The sequence below is a fragment of the Monodelphis domestica genome, chromosome 1 (genome assembly GCF_027887165.1).
Source record: "Monodelphis domestica isolate mMonDom1 chromosome 1, mMonDom1.pri, whole genome shotgun sequence".
Lineage (NCBI taxonomy): Eukaryota > Metazoa > Chordata > Mammalia > Didelphimorphia > Didelphidae > Monodelphis > Monodelphis domestica.
Window position 1 is genome coordinate 339039422 of NC_077227.1, and position 14890 is coordinate 339054311.

General features: G+C 42.8%; 2 protein-coding genes across 3 annotated transcripts; one reads left to right on the forward strand and one right to left on the reverse strand.

Annotated features, from left to right (window-relative positions):
- Positions 1–396: 396 nt before the first annotated feature.
- Positions 397–7224, reverse strand: LOC100021236 (zinc finger matrin-type protein 2). Of its 2 annotated transcripts, none has more exons than XM_001368688.5 (6): positions 7094–7224; positions 6273–6366; positions 4464–4587; positions 3731–3804; positions 2979–3124; positions 397–1390 (listed from the first exon to the last, which is right to left on the reverse strand). In XM_001368688.5, the coding sequence occupies exons 1-6, from the start codon at positions 7109–7111 to the stop codon at positions 1247–1249; spliced, it is 600 nt and encodes a 199-aa protein (XP_001368725.1). In that variant the 5' UTR covers positions 7112–7224; the 3' UTR covers positions 397–1246. The 2 variants fall into 2 exon arrangements, with proteins under 2 accessions (XP_001368725.1, XP_016283591.1); XM_016428105.2 differs by having other exon boundaries at positions 1362–2725.
- A 656-nt stretch (positions 7225–7880) lies between these two features.
- LOC100021269 (zinc finger matrin-type protein 2) lies at positions 7881–14650 on the forward strand. The gene is made up of 6 exons (XM_001368719.5): positions 7881–8012; positions 8734–8827; positions 10560–10683; positions 11343–11416; positions 12024–12169; positions 13666–14650. The coding sequence occupies exons 1-6, from the start codon at positions 7995–7997 to the stop codon at positions 13807–13809; spliced, it is 600 nt and encodes a 199-aa protein (XP_001368756.2). The 5' UTR covers positions 7881–7994; the 3' UTR covers positions 13810–14650.
- Positions 14651–14890: the final 240 nt, after the last annotated feature.

A 14890-nucleotide genomic window follows, 5' to 3' on the forward strand; every position in this document is an offset into this window, starting at 1 on the left:
TCTAAGGTTCGTCCATGCCACCCCCCCCATAAAATGTTTCAAAATGTTTATCAGTACCCTTTCATGCCTCTGAGCACAATTGCTAATACTTATGCCTGCTGGAGCTGCCTACAGCTAGTATTGAGCTGTTGTGCTAAAAGTCAAGTCTACAGTGACTCTATTTGGGTCATACAGAAGTCAAAGAACAGGTCAGAGTTGACTAAGAGAGGCAGAAAGATGAATTTTTCAGGAGCAAAAAAGCCTAGAGACTCATATCAAAAGGCTCATAGGAACCAAAGGAAAGGAAAATTTAAGGTCAGGCTTTGTGCAAAAAGCATCAGTGTGAAAAGAAGCAAAGAGCACAAAAGAAAAAGATGGTGCATCCAGTACCAATATGAAAAATAGTCCCAGCCAACACACTTTTTCCCTTTTTAATTCCATGTGAGTTTGTCCCTGGGCACACACAAAATCCCATACTGAGGCTTTTTGTATCAGTTAAGACTCATATTGGAGCCTAAATACATGGAAGACAAAAACATATTAATTCCCATTTGAAAGATACAAATAAAAGGCTAAAACAGCCCAGGACTAAAAAAAAATCAAACAACTCATCAGAAACAAACCACACCAAACACTCATCCACTTAATTCCCCATTACATGCTCTAAAACGAACCACAGGAGGTACCTGTAGCCCAAGATATCAGGAATGAGAGAAGCTATGGCCTTACTGCTCTGGCTCCAGCCCTCTACAGGAATTCTTCATGCACACACACACACACACACACACACACACACGCACACGCACACGCACACGTACACATACGAGTACCTGGCAGAAACACTATATGTGTACACACATGTCCACAGAACATTAGGAGTAAACAGCCAGAACACTGGAGGTGTAAGGTGAGGTAGGGCAGAGAAGGCAAGAGAACAAAAGCAGAAATTTGGGGAACTTTATGATAATCACTGAGAGAGGGAGAGGGGAAGAAAGAAGGATGGATGCAGGAAGAGGTTTGGGGAGCAGCTGAAGAGTGGGAGGTTTCTTTTTTATTAGGAAGTTAGGACAGATGAACTGCAGCTCCATCAAATATGAAAACTCGAAGGCTGGAATCCAACTTGTCTAGATCCTGGCCCCACTCTTGAAGGAGAGAAACAAACTCCATTTTTCTCTCCATATGTCAGGTCTTTGAAGAATTTCCCCAAATGCCTTGGATATTAGTGATCCCACAGTCAGGCTTGGGAATAAGACAAGTTCAGAGGGCATCAGTAGCTCTTTTTGGTGGAGCCAAAGCCAGAGAAGCCCATAACAGCTGCCATCTCATCATCTTCTTCGAACGTTAAGTCTTCTTCTGCCCTTCGTTTCTTCTCCTTCTGTTTCTCCTTCTTGTAGGCTTTGGCCTTCTCTTCCTGCAAAGAGCCACAGAGGATGACTTTAGCTCTTCTAATCCACAGCAGTGTTATGAATCTCCAAATCAGGAGCCCAAAACAAACTTCACTAAGAAGAGGGAAAACTAATCATCCACAGACATTGGTCTATCATCATCTACCAAAAATTCCTACTTGGAGGACATCTTGGAGCCTCAGTAGATTGAGAGCAAGGTCTGGACATAGGAAGTCCTCAATTCAAATCCAGAATTAGACACTTCCTAATTATGTGATCATGGGGAAGTCACTTAACCCCACTGCCTACCTCTTACTGTTTTTCTGCCTTGGAGTCAATACCCAGTATTGATTCTAAGACAGAAAGATTTAAAAATAAAACAAACCAAACTCCTATGTAAGTTATGATATTTACTATAAAAATGATGGAATTTCGAAGGTACAGGATAAATAAAAGAGGTTGCAAATGGGCATTGGGAGGTATCAGGGGTAAATTTAGGGGTTTTTGACTAATAACATATTATCCTTATGCTCGCCAGGGATTAATTCAAATACCAGTAAAAATACTCAAGTTATTTTGGGAATTTTATGTTGGTTTAATTAATATAGAGAGAAGGATTTAAGAAGAAGAGAGAGGGAAAAGGGTATAAGATTTCTCTGGCCTAGGCTGAGCCAAGGGGAGTTTAGAGACCTTTCAGCCACAAGGTCTATTCCAAGATGAGGATCCTCCTAGGTGGATGGCATTCTTCGGAAAGGTAAAGGAAAAAAAAAGGAATCCGCCTAAACTCCGTGAAAGCTCAAGGAAGATGCATAACCTTAACCACACTACTAAGCTTCTCCCAGTTACCTTATCAAGAATGCTCAACACCAGACCTGGACAAAAGCTGGAGGCACGCCAAGGCCTCTCTGTCACCAAAGAGAGCCAGAGCCATCTCTCTGATAAAATCCCTCAGAGAAAGTGATGCGAATTATGTAGACCATTTTTTATATCACTTCCTGCATCTCACATGTACCAATGGTAGCTTAAGCTTGACATAAGACAGCCCAGGGTGTCTGTCAGTTGTTTCTGATTTGTCATTTGCTAGCACATGTCTGTCATAGATCATCCTTCTCAACACTTAATCCTTAAGTAGGGGTGTAGACATTCCTGTTGGTTAGACTAAGCAGGGTGGAGTAAGTCTAAAATTCACAGAGGTAGAAAACAGATAATCTCATACATGGCTACAGTTTCTTTTTCTTTATTTCAACTTCCGTTCATCTCAACATCAAAGAAGATCACTAGACCAGAAAACACTGGAAATCAGGAATCTGAAATAAATTCTCTATCAAAGGATTCCCTGCTAAAGGATGAGTATCTCCCCTCTGGAAAGTAAGCAAGTCAGGAAAATGGTATTAGAATTGGGATTTACATGTTGTGGTCTAGACCTATTTATTTCATTACTCATTACTGGGCTTTGGAAAACCACAGAGAAGCAATATAGAGACAGGGAAAGGGGATGTTCTGTGGCAGATGATTCACTCTACATCATGCCGGGAGGAGAAGAATGCTTCTAGTGGATCTAAAAGCCATATTTTTATGGAAATATCCACCCGGAGAGGGCAGCTTAAACCTTACCTCCTCTCTCAGTTCTTTCATCCTCTCCTCAAAGTCATAGTCCTTTTGCTTTTCTTCCATCTTCTTCTTGTTCACTTCAAAGCGTTTCTTCACCTGATCCAGGGTAGAACGCTCCACACGCATAGACATGCCCAGATTCCGTTGATCTGAGGGGGAAGACAGAACCATGCTCTGTCCTTCCAGCTCCTTCCCTCCCTACTCTCTCAAATCTCTTCTCTCCTCCACCTCCAGCCCCCATCGCCAAAATTAGGACCTTAAGAGCAAAGAACATCTAGTTAAATTCCTTTGTGTTACAAATGAGGAAAATAGGGTCCAGAGAAATGAAGTTACTTGCCCAATGTCAGGATTTTAAGCTATGGCTCTTGTCTCCATCCAAATGAATAAGTCTGCCACATTATCATGCTCCCTTAATAAACCCTTTCCAAGATGTCTCTCTAAAACCAAATGGTTTTAGGAAAAAAGAGACAACTGCTGAAGGCAGTTCCAAGAGACCTATTCTGTCCCTGCATCTAACAAGCTCAAAGAACAAGATAGAAGTGTCTATATCTGGGCAATGAAGGTGGATAGCTAGGAAGATATGCTAATTGGATTGTAGAACAAGAGAGTATGAGGTACCTCATGAGCTCCATAAACATCTACTGATGAGGATAAAGGAACTCCCTGTGTAAAGGCAAGAAAAGCATCTAATCTGAGCCTTCAGCAAGAGCTGTGGGAATTCCCAAAACCCATTCCAAAATTTCCTCATTCCTTACGTTTCTTGCCATTGATGTGATCCAAGAAGTTAATGGAATCTTTCACCACACAGTCACAGACATTGCAGTAATACCTACACAAAGAGAAGTATTTATTATTTGACCTGCCTGAAACATGTCATATCCCTTGCCTTACTGCAAACTTTAGGTCAATGCTTTCCAACTTTTTATTTCCTAAGTATCCCAAGGTCACCTGGAAGAATTGCTAAGAAAGAAGCTCCCCAAAGAAGTAGATGGTAGGGTATAACTGCCAATTGCCAGTTCTGACAAAAATCTTAGCAAGTCCCACAGAAGAAGGGCCTAGGGTCTGCCAGTTAGATATTTAAGACCTGTTGGTCAGTCTCCGTCTCCCGTTTTATACAACAGACACGAAGTAAGGAGAAGGAACTCTCTGTCACTGTGATAAAGCTCCATTCCCAGGCTGCCAGAAGATCTGAGTCTCTAAGCTCTGGGAAGTCTATATTAATTATGACATGCCAACCCCTGGAAATCTCCCCAGCTACTTCTCCTATTAATAGTGTACTTCCAGGTCCATCACTACCAAAAAACTGTTTCAACAGTCTTGGACTTCACTGACTATCAATCAATTCACAATGGCATATCAGTAGGTAAAAGTTTGTTATAGGAAACTCTTCTCAAAGTCAACTGAAATTATCACAGTTATACCATGTTGGCTGTTACTACTGACTACTCATAAATCCCACCCTTTGTGGTAAAATGAAAGGCTACTCACCCTCCCATTTCAGACTGTGGGGTGGTCTTGGTGATAACAATGGTCTTTCCCAGCTTGGACTCCAAGTCAACTTTGTAGTCCCTATGTCGCAAGAGCTCCCGCTTGACAGGCTGCACTGGTTTTCCTGAAAGAAATATGGATGTAGTCAGTGAGACCTGGTTGGGGAAGGGAATCCTAAAAACTATATCTCTTTTCAATGCAAGTATTCCTCTGCTAGGAACAAAGGGGTATCTTGGTATACACAACAGTTTAATTTAATTCCCCCTTTTCTCTAGACTCAGATACTGCTACAACACACTATCCCAAGGATCTTACCCTGGGATCCACAGAATCTCAAGGAGTCTAAGCATATTTGCACAAGTGAGAGAGAGAGAGAGAGAGAGAGAGAGAGAGAAAGAGTGTGTGTATTTGGGGGGTCCTATGAGCTTAGGTAGGGGAAAAAAAACCCACACAATTCCTACCCCCCCAAAGTTACATGAAATTGAGTATCTCCTTCAGTTATGTATGACTTTAAAAACAAAAACTACATTACTGAGTTGGGGTTCATGGCACAGAAAAGGTTAAGCCCCACTCTTCACACAGTAGACTCCTTAAAGATGTCTAACAGACTGACTTCCACCTCCCTAGGACACCAACTCCCTAGTACATGGCCTGAAAATGTAAGAATGAGTTAAAGGAAAAATAACAGCCACCTGTTCCCCAACTTTGGCAAAGCCTCCAACAGTAGCATATTGCAAATAGTGTTTTAAGTCAAATTAGATGGGTCTGTAGTCTGCCTGGGAATTAGTACTTCAAAAGTCACAGGAGGGGGCAGCTGGGTGGCTCAGTGGATTGAGAGTCAGGCCTAGAGATGGGAGGTTCTGGGTTCAAATCTGGCCTCAGATAGTTCCTAGCCATGTGACCCTGGGAAAGCCACTTCATGCCCATTGCCTAGCCCTTACCACTCTTCTGCTCTGGAACCAATACACAGTATTAATTCTAAAACGGAGGGTAAGGGTTTAAAAAAACAAAACTTAATTGCAAGAGATCAGGAAAGAGGTGATATGGGTTTGATATACTATAGCACCTGTGACTAGAAAGATGGAGAGTATGAATGATATCACAAAGTTAGAAGTGACAAGGCTTAGCAGCTGTTAAGATACTTTATTCATTGAAATAGCTTCTTAGGCCAATGAAGAAATAATGAGGCATAGCTGTCAGGAAATAATAGGTAAAAGGTGGCACATGCAAGATTCAGGACCCAGCTGAGGAGTAAAAAGGGAAAACTGACTACTGAGCAAGCCAAGTGGGAGCAGAAAAAAAGGAAATAACCCTTAACCTCTTATATCACCCAAAGAACCAATATATTAAGGATTAAGGTCAGATTTGACACAGTGTGACTCAAAGTACCTATTTTCACAAACTTTACTATCTAGAGCTCTGCTTTTTTCATAGCCTAACTGAAGTTTCTGGACTGGGACATAAAACTTCCCATCTCAAACTAAAGATTTTTCTGTGTATGAAGGTAGAGAGAAGTATCCACAGTAATGAAATTCACACCCACTAAAACCTTTGTCTCTGAGCTCTGAAATACCCCTGGCCTCATGGCAGCAACTAAAGAAAGGAGGCAAGGTAAAAAGCAAAAAGCCATAAATTTAAAGCTGAGGCCTAAAGTAGTGTGGTAAATGTCCCAAATGTCAAAGAATATGCTAGCAACATAGCAAGGATCAGAACCAAATTTCTTAATTCAACTCTCCCACTAAACTTATTTCTGCAATCCAATCTTCTGCATGCTCAGAGAAGGCAGAAATCCACAGGAGTTTTACCCACCATCTTTTTTCTCTCTTTCTTCATTAAGTCGTTTTTCTGCGAGTTTCTCATATTCATCTTTGTCCCACTTTCGGCGGAAGTCCAGGTTTTTAGTCTGTCAAAAAGAAAGCACTTCCGGATTTTCCACTACCCTCCCCAGGGAAACCTATCAGTTGGTCATTATCCAGTTCCCAAACATGAAAAAACAACAACATAGGGCTGTCTTAGTGCTGATTGTGAAAGTTTGGAATATCAGTCCTCCCTCTCCTCTCCAATTTGCCTCTTAAACACATTCTATAAAGGGATACTTAAATGCCATCTCCTTCGAGGGAATCTTTCATCACTATCTATCCACATCCTCAGAATGCACAAAGTACGACTCATTTAATATCATGTGCTGTAACTAACTGGGTTGGCATCGAGGCCTCACAATCTTAAGTAAACTTTCTACGTGCTTCACTGCTTGGCACCTTGCATTCAGTAGGTACTTAACGAAGGCCCATCTCATCTGCTTGTGAGACCTGAAGGCTTTCAGAAAACCAAAGGCGACTCAAGCCACAGTGAGATCCTCGTGCACAGCTGCAATAAGCGAGCAGCAAGCCTCGGAGGCTGACCTGACCGCCCGCTCGTCCGGGTACCCGAGCCCGGCTCCGAAGGGGCAGCTTTGGACCCTCGGACACCTACTCCTCCGCACAAATTTGCGCCGAAGAAAGCGGCCGTGGCCCTACGACTCCCGGCTCTAGAGCTAGGGAGCACCGAAGCTCGGTGATGAAAAAAACCATTCAGACTCAACTAAATCCCCCGAAGCGACTAGGGCTTCCCCGCCCCCGTAAGACACCTACCCCGCTGCCAGACGCCATCTTCGCGGTGGAGTGAAGATAAAGACGGAAAATAACGTAAAGGCTCTCTGGAGCCGTAATGCAGAGCAGTCCTCCGAAGTCTCTATCGTGCAGCCAAGCTAGAGCAGCTATTAACAACTTCCGAGGTAAGCACTTCCGGCTTGCCCATAGAGTTAAGATGCACCCCTTACGAATTGCGCACGCTCTGCTTTTCGAGCAATGGGAATTACAATGCTAATTTCCTGCACCGATTTGAAATGTCATTTAAAGAGTTAATAATTCAAGCCCAGCTCTTGTTTTACGAATGGGGAAACTAAAGGCGGAGAAGCTGTGGCAGTCTCCGAGCACTAAGTACAGAATCAGAATGCGCAGGAACGGGGAGAGGGGACTGCTTGGGAACAGGATTCCCAGAAAGGCGACAATTGCATCGGGGTGCGAGCGTTGCCTCGTTTCTGGTCACTTAACTGAAGCCACAGCCACGAAGACAAATCCAGCACCATCCCCGCGCCCCATCCCACTCCCATGATCTTCCATTGCCAAATTATTAACTTTCCAAAAGTGGGCCCGAAGTGGGACGACACAGGCTGATGATGGCTTTTGGGTTGGCAAAGGGTAAATCCTAAAATCCAGAAAAGTCAAGAGAATAACGAACTTCGTAGCAGCGGTTTTAGTCAGATATTGCCAACACTGGAGAAAAGAAGGAAACAGGTAGTGACATACGATATCACCAAAATATAAAACCGTAGGCATTTTCCTTGTGTGTAGTAAAGAAAAAAGGCTGTGGGCGCGTGCGCTAGCTACTCTAGCTGGGTTGCGTGATAGAGACTTCGGAGGACTGCTCTGCATTACGGCTCCAGAGAGCCTTTACGTTATTTTCCGTCTTTATCTTCACTCCACCGCGAAGATGGCGTCTGGTAGCGGGGTAGGTGTCTTACGGGGGCGGGGAAGCCCTAGTCGCTTCGGGGGATTTAGTTGAGTCTGAATGGTTTTTTTCATCACCGAGCTTCGGTGCTCCCTAGCTCTAGAGCCGGGAGTCATAGGGCCACGGCCGCTTTCTTCGGCGCAAATTTGTGCGGAGGAGTAGGTGTCCGAGGGTCCAAAGCTGCCCCTTCGGAGCCGGGCTCGGGTACCCGGACGAGCGGGCGTCAGCCTCCGAGGCTTGCTGCTCGCTTATTGCAGCTGTGCACGAGGATCTCACTGTGGCTTGAGTCGCCTTTGGTTTTCTGAAAGCCTTCAGGTCTCACAAGCAGATGAGATGGGCCTTCGTTAAGTACCTACTGAATGCAAGGTGCCAAGCAGTGAAGCACGTAGAAAGTTTACTTAAGATTGTGAGGCCTCGATGCCAACCCAGTTAGTTACAGCACATGATATTAAATGAGTCGTACTTTGTGCATTCTGAGGATGTGGATAGATAGTGATGAAAGATTCCCTCGAAGGAGATGGCATTTAAGTATCCCTTTATAGAATGTGTTTAAGAGGCAAATTGGAGAGGAGAGGGAGGACTGATATTCCAAACTTTCACAATCAGCACTAAGACAGCCCTATGTTGTTGTTTTTTCATGTTTGGGAACTGGATAATGACCAACTGATAGGTTTCCCTGGGGAGGGTAGTGGAAAATCCGGAAGTGCTTTCTTTTTGACAGACTAAAAACCTGGACTTCCGCCGAAAGTGGGACAAAGATGAATATGAGAAACTCGCAGAAAAACGACTTAATGAAGAAAGAGAGAAAAAAGATGGTGGGTAAAACTCCTGTGGATTTCTGCCTTCTCTGAGCATGCAGAAGATTGGATTGCAGAAATAAGTTTAGTGGGAGAGTTGAATTAAGAAATTTGGTTCTGATCCCTGCTATGTTGCTAGCATATTCTTTGGCATTTGGGACATTTACCACACTACTTTAGGCCTCAGCTTTAAATTTATGGCTTTTTGCTTTTTACCTTGCCTCCTTTCTTTAGTTGCTGCCATGAGGCCAGGGGTATTTCAGAGCTCAGAGACAAAGGTTTTAGTGGGTGTGAATTTCATTACTGTGGATACTTCTCTCTACCTTCATACACAGAAAAATCTTTAGTTTGAGATGGGAAGTTTTATGTCCCAGTCCAGAAACTTCAGTTAGGCTATGAAAAAAGCAGAGCTCTAGATAGTAAAGTTTGTGAAAATAGGTACTTTGAGTCACACTGTGTCAAATCTGACCTTAATCCTTAATATATTGGTTCTTTGGGTGATATAAGAGGTTAAGGGTTATTTCCTTTTTTTCTGCTCCCACTTGGCTTGCTCAGTAGTCAGTTTTCCCTTTTTACTCCTCAGCTGGGTCCTGAATCTTGCATGTGCCACCTTTTACCTATTATTTCCTGACAGCTATGCCTCATTATTTCTTCATTGGCCTAAGAAGCTATTTCAATGAATAAAGTATCTTAACAGCTGCTAAGCCTTGTCACTTCTAACTTTGTGATATCATTCATACTCTCCATCTTTCTAGTCACAGGTGCTATAGTATATCAAACCCATATCACCTCTTTCCTGATCTCTTGCAATTAAGTTTTGTTTTTTTTAAACCCTTACCCTCCTTTTTAGAATTAATACTGTGTATTGGTTCCAGGGCAGAAGAGTGGTAAGGGCTAGGCAATGGGCATGAAGTGGCTTTCCCAGGGTCACATGGCTAGGAACTATCTGAGGCCAGATTTGAACCCAGAACCTCCCATCTCTAGGCCTGACTCTCAATCCACTGAGCCACCCAGCTGCCCCCTCCTGTGACTTTTGAAGTACTAATTCCCAGGCAGACTACAGACCCATCTAATTTGACTTAAAACACTATTTGCAATATGCTACTGTTGGAGGCTTTGCCAAAGTTGGGGAACAGGTGGCTGTTATTTTTCCTTTAACTCATTCTTACATTTTCAGGCCATGTACTAGGGAGTTGGTGTCCTAGGGAGGTGGAAGTCAGTCTGTTAGACATCTTTAAGGAGTCTACTGTGTGAAGAGTGGGGCTTAACCTTTTCTGTGCCATGAACCCCAACTCAGTAATGTAGTTTTTGTTTTTAAAGTCATACATAACTGAAGGAGATACTCAATTTCATGTAACTTTGGGGGGGTAGGAATTGTGTGGGTTTTTTTTCCCCTACCTAAGCTCATAGGACCCCCCAAATACACACACACACTCTCTCTCTCTCTCTCTCTCTCTCTCTCTCTCTCTCTCTCTCTCTCTCTTTCTCTCTCTCTCTCTCTCTCTCTCTCTCACTTGTGCAAATATGCTTAGACTCCTTGAGATTCTGTGGATCCCAGGGTAAGATCCTTGGGATAGTGTGTTGTAGCAGTATCTGAGTCTAGAGAAAAGGGGGAATTAAATTAAACTGTTGTGTATACCAAGATACCCCTTTGTTCCTAGCAGAGGAATACTTGCATTGAAAAGAGATATAGTTTTTAGGATTCCCTTCCCCAACCAGGTCTCACTGACTACATCCATATTTCTTTCAGGAAAACCAGTGCAGCCTGTCAAGCGGGAGCTCTTGCGACATAGGGACTACAAAGTTGACTTGGAGTCCAAGCTGGGAAAGACCATTGTTATCACCAAGACCACCCCACAGTCTGAAATGGGAGGGTGAGTAGCCTTTCATTTTACCACAAAGGGTGGGATTTATGAGTAGTCAGTAGTAACAGCCAACATGGTATAACTGTGATAATTTCAGTTGACTTTGAGAAGAGTTTCCTATAACAAACTTTTACCTACTGATATGCCATTGTGAATTGATTGATAGTCAGTGAAGTCCAAGACTGTTGAAACAGTTTTTTGGTAGTGATGGACCTGGAAGTACACTATTAATAGGAGAAGTAGCTGGGGAGATTTCCAGGGGTTGGCATGTCATAATTAATATAGACTTCCCAGAGCTTAGAGACTCAGATCTTCTGGCAGCCTGGGAATGGAGCTTTATCACAGTGACAGAGAGTTCCTTCTCCTTACTTCGTGTCTGTTGTATAAAACGGGAGACGGAGACTGACCAACAGGTCTTAAATATCTAACTGGCAGACCCCAGGCCCTTCTTCTGTGGGACTTGCTAAGATTTTTGTCAGAACTGGCAATTGGCAGTTATACCCTACCATCCACTTCTTTGGGGAGCTTCTTTCTTAGCAATTCTTCCAGGTGACCTTGGGATACTTAGGAAATAAAAAGTTGGAAAGCATTGACCTAAAGTTTGCAGTAAGGCAAGGGATATGACATGTTTCAGGCAGGTCAAATAATAAATACTTCTCTTTGTGTAGGTATTACTGCAATGTCTGTGACTGTGTGGTGAAAGATTCCATCAACTTCTTGGATCACATCAATGGCAAGAAACGTAAGGAATGAGGAAATTTTGGAATGGGTTTTGGGAATTCCCACAGCTCTTGCTGAAGGCTCAGATTAGATGCTTTTCTTGCCTTTACACAGGGAGTTCCTTTATCCTCATCAGTAGATGTTTATGGAGCTCATGAGGTACCTCATACTCTCTTGTTCTACAATCCAATTAGCATATCTTCCTAGCTATCCACCTTCATTGCCCAGATATAGACACTTCTATCTTGTTCTTTGAGCTTGTTAGATGCAGGGACAGAATAGGTCTCTTGGAACTGCCTTCAGCAGTTGTCTCTTTTTTCCTAAAACCATTTGGTTTTAGAGAGACATCTTGGAAAGGGTTTATTAAGGGAGCATGATAATGTGGCAGACTTATTCATTTGGATGGAGACAGGAGCCATAGCTTAAAATCCTGACATTGGGCAAGTAACTTCATTTCTCTGGACCCTATTCTCCTCATTTGTAACACAAAGGAATTTAACTAGATGTTCTTTGCTCTTAAGGTCCTAATTTTGGCGATGGGGGCTGGAGGTGGAGGAGAGAAGAGATTTGAGAGAGTAGGGAGGGAAGGAGCTGGAAGGACAGAGCATGGTTCTGTCCTCCCCCTTCAGATCAACGGAATCTGGGCATGTCTATGCGTGTGCAGCGTTCTACCCTGGATCAGGTGAAGAAACGATTTGAAATGAACAAGAAGAAGATGGAAGAAAAGCAAAAGGACTATGACTTTGAGGAGAGGATGAAAGAACTGAGAGAGGAGGTAAGGTTTAAGCTGCCCTCTCCGGGTGGATATTTCCATAAAAATATGGCTTTTAGATCCACTAGAAGCATTCTTCTCCTCCCGGCATGATGTAGAGTGAATCATCTGCCACAGAACATCCCCTTTCCCTGTCTCTGTATTGCCTCTCTGGTTTTCCAAAGCCCAGTAATGAGTAATGAAATAAATAGGTCTAGATCACAACATGTAAATCCCAATTCCAATACCATTTTCCTGACTTGCTTACTTTCCAGAGGGGAGATACTCATCTGCCATAGTCAGAGTCCAGACTCACTTACCACTCCGGGGTTCCCAAAGGTGGTGAAAGATCAGTCAAAATAAATAAAATAAAATAAATTACAAACGGAAGACAGCTTAATCATAACAGCCATGGGATTGCTTTGCATCTCCCCTGCTCTGACATTCCCAGGCCTGGGATTTATTTTTATACCCATTTTCTTGGCATGCAGATCACATTACCTAACACACATGTTCAAAGAGAGATAATTGGAAAAGTGATAAATTAACTTTTAACAAATCACTTGATTAACATTCTATATTTTTGTATTGTGATTATAGACAGAATACAAGATAAATGATTTTGTCACAGGTGGCTTACTAGGGAGTCTGAGTTACTGATTTGTGTAATTGAGTCACTGAGACATATTAAAGCTTAGTGTACCTGTACTGTAGCTGTACATATTGTATGGGCGTCTATGATTGATTTGTGTGCTGGCTTCATGAGAAAGTTTTGGGCTTGGCCTGTAGCTGTGGTTTTGCTGGGAATTATGTACCTAAGTAAAAGTTAACCCATGATACTCTTTTGGGATTTGGTTTGAGGGTCTGATCTTTTGGTGATGTTTTGGGGAATAAGGGTACATGTGTTTTGCTCTTGCATTATTTCTTTTGAGACTAGGGAGAATAATAATCATGTCAATTCATAGGTAAGGGGCATTGATGAAAGAAGTCATGCAAGGGGGATAGAGTGGGCAGTCACATCTCACAAGGACTACTCTGTGGTCTCCCCAGCTACCATGCGTGACTCTGTCAAGGCGGCCTGGACTGATAGCCCCCAGCACTCATCCTTTAGCAGGGAACCCTTTGATATGGAATATCTTTTTAATTCCTGATTGCTAATGTTTCTGACCTAGTAATCTCTTGTGATGTTTAAGTGAACAGATGTTAAAATAAAGAAAAAGAAGCTTTTGCCATCATCGGTTTTTCACCTCCCAGTGCCCTTTTCAAACCTCTTTCTTCATCCTGTACCTTTGAAATTCCATCTTTTTAATTGTAAATGTCTTGCTAGTAGAAAAAAGGAAATTTTTGGACCATTTTCGTGAGATAGGTGGGAATTTCTAGTAGGTGACCCATACAGCAATGTCTGTGGATGATTAGTTTTCCCTCTTCTTAGTGAAGTTTGTTTTGGGCTCCTGATTTGGAGATTCATAACACTGCTGTGGATTAGAAAAGCTAAAATCATCCTCTGTGGCTCTTTGCAGGAAGAGAAGGCCAAAGCCTACAAGAAGGAGAAACAGAAGGAAAAGAAACGAAGGGCAGAAGAAGACTTAACGTTCGAAGAAGATGATGAGATGGCAGCTGTTATGGGCTTCTCTGGCTTTGGCTCCACCAAAAAGAGCTACTGATGTCCTCTGAACTTGTCTTATTCCCAAGCCTGACTGTGGGATCACTAATATCCAAGGCATTTGGGGAAATTCTTCAAAGACCTGACATATGGAGAGAAAAATGGAGTTTGTTTCTCTCCTTCAAGAGTGGGGCCAGGATCTAGATAAGTTGGATTCCAGCCTTCGAGTTTTCATATTTGATGGAGCTGCAGTTCATCTGTCCTAACTTCCTAATAAAAAAGAAACCTCCCACTCTTCAGCTGCTCCCCAAACCTCTTCCTGCATCCATCCTTCTTTCTTCCCCTCTCCCTCTCTCATGATTATCATAAAGTTCCCCAAATTTCTGCTTTTGTTCTCTTGCCTTCTCTGCCCTACCTCACCTTACACCTCCAGTGTTCTGGCTGTTTACTCCTAATGTTCTGTGGACATGTGTGTACACATATAGTGTTTCTGCCAGGTACTCATATGTGTACGTGTGCGTGTGCGTGTGCGTGTGTGTGTGTGTGTGTGTGTGCATGAAGAATTCCTGTAGAGGGCTGGAGCCAGAGCAGTAAGGCCATAGCTTCTCTCATTCCTGATATCTTGGGCTACAGGTACCTCCTGTGGTTCGTTTTAGAGCATGTAATGGGGAATTAAGTGGATGAGTGTTTGGTGTGGTTTGTTTCTGATGAGTTGTTTGATTTTTTTTTAGTCCTGGGCTGTTTTAGCCTTTTATTTGTATCTTTCAAATGGGAATTAATATGTTTTTGTCTTCCATGTATTTAGGCTCCAATATGAGTCTTAACTGATACAAAAAGCCTCAGTATGGGATTTTGTGTGTGCCCAGGGACAAACTCACATGGAATTAAAAAGGGAAAAAGTATGTTGGCTGGGACTATTTTTCATATTGGTACTGGATGCACCATCTTTTTCTTTTGTGCTCTTTGCTTCTTTTCACACTGATGCTTTTTGCACAAAGCCTGACCTTAAATTTTCCTTTCCTTTGGTTCCTATGAGCCTTTTGATATGAGTCTCTAGGCTTTTTTGCTCCTGAAAAATTCATCTTTCTGCCTCTCTTAGTCAACTCTGACCTGTTCTTTGACTTCTGTATGACCCAAATAGA

Bases quoted from the DNA above. Each gene is read 5' to 3' on its own strand.
- LOC100021269 (XM_001368719.5), top strand. The intron at 11,417-12,023 runs GTAAGGAATGAG...CTCCCCCTTCAG, and splicing joins TCACATCAATGGCAAGAAAC to ATCAACGGAATCTGGGCATG. The intron at 12,170-13,665 runs GTAAGGTTTAAG...GGCTCTTTGCAG, and splicing joins TGAAAGAACTGAGAGAGGAG to GAAGAGAAGGCCAAAGCCTA.
- LOC100021236 (XM_001368688.5), bottom strand. The intron at 3,805-4,463 runs GTGAGTAGCCTT...CTCTTTGTGTAG, and splicing joins CCACAGTCTGAAATGGGAGG to GTATTACTGCAATGTCTGTG. The intron at 3,125-3,730 runs GTAAGGAATGAG...CTTCCCCCTCAG, and splicing joins TCACATCAATGGCAAGAAAC to ATCAACGGAATCTGGGCATG.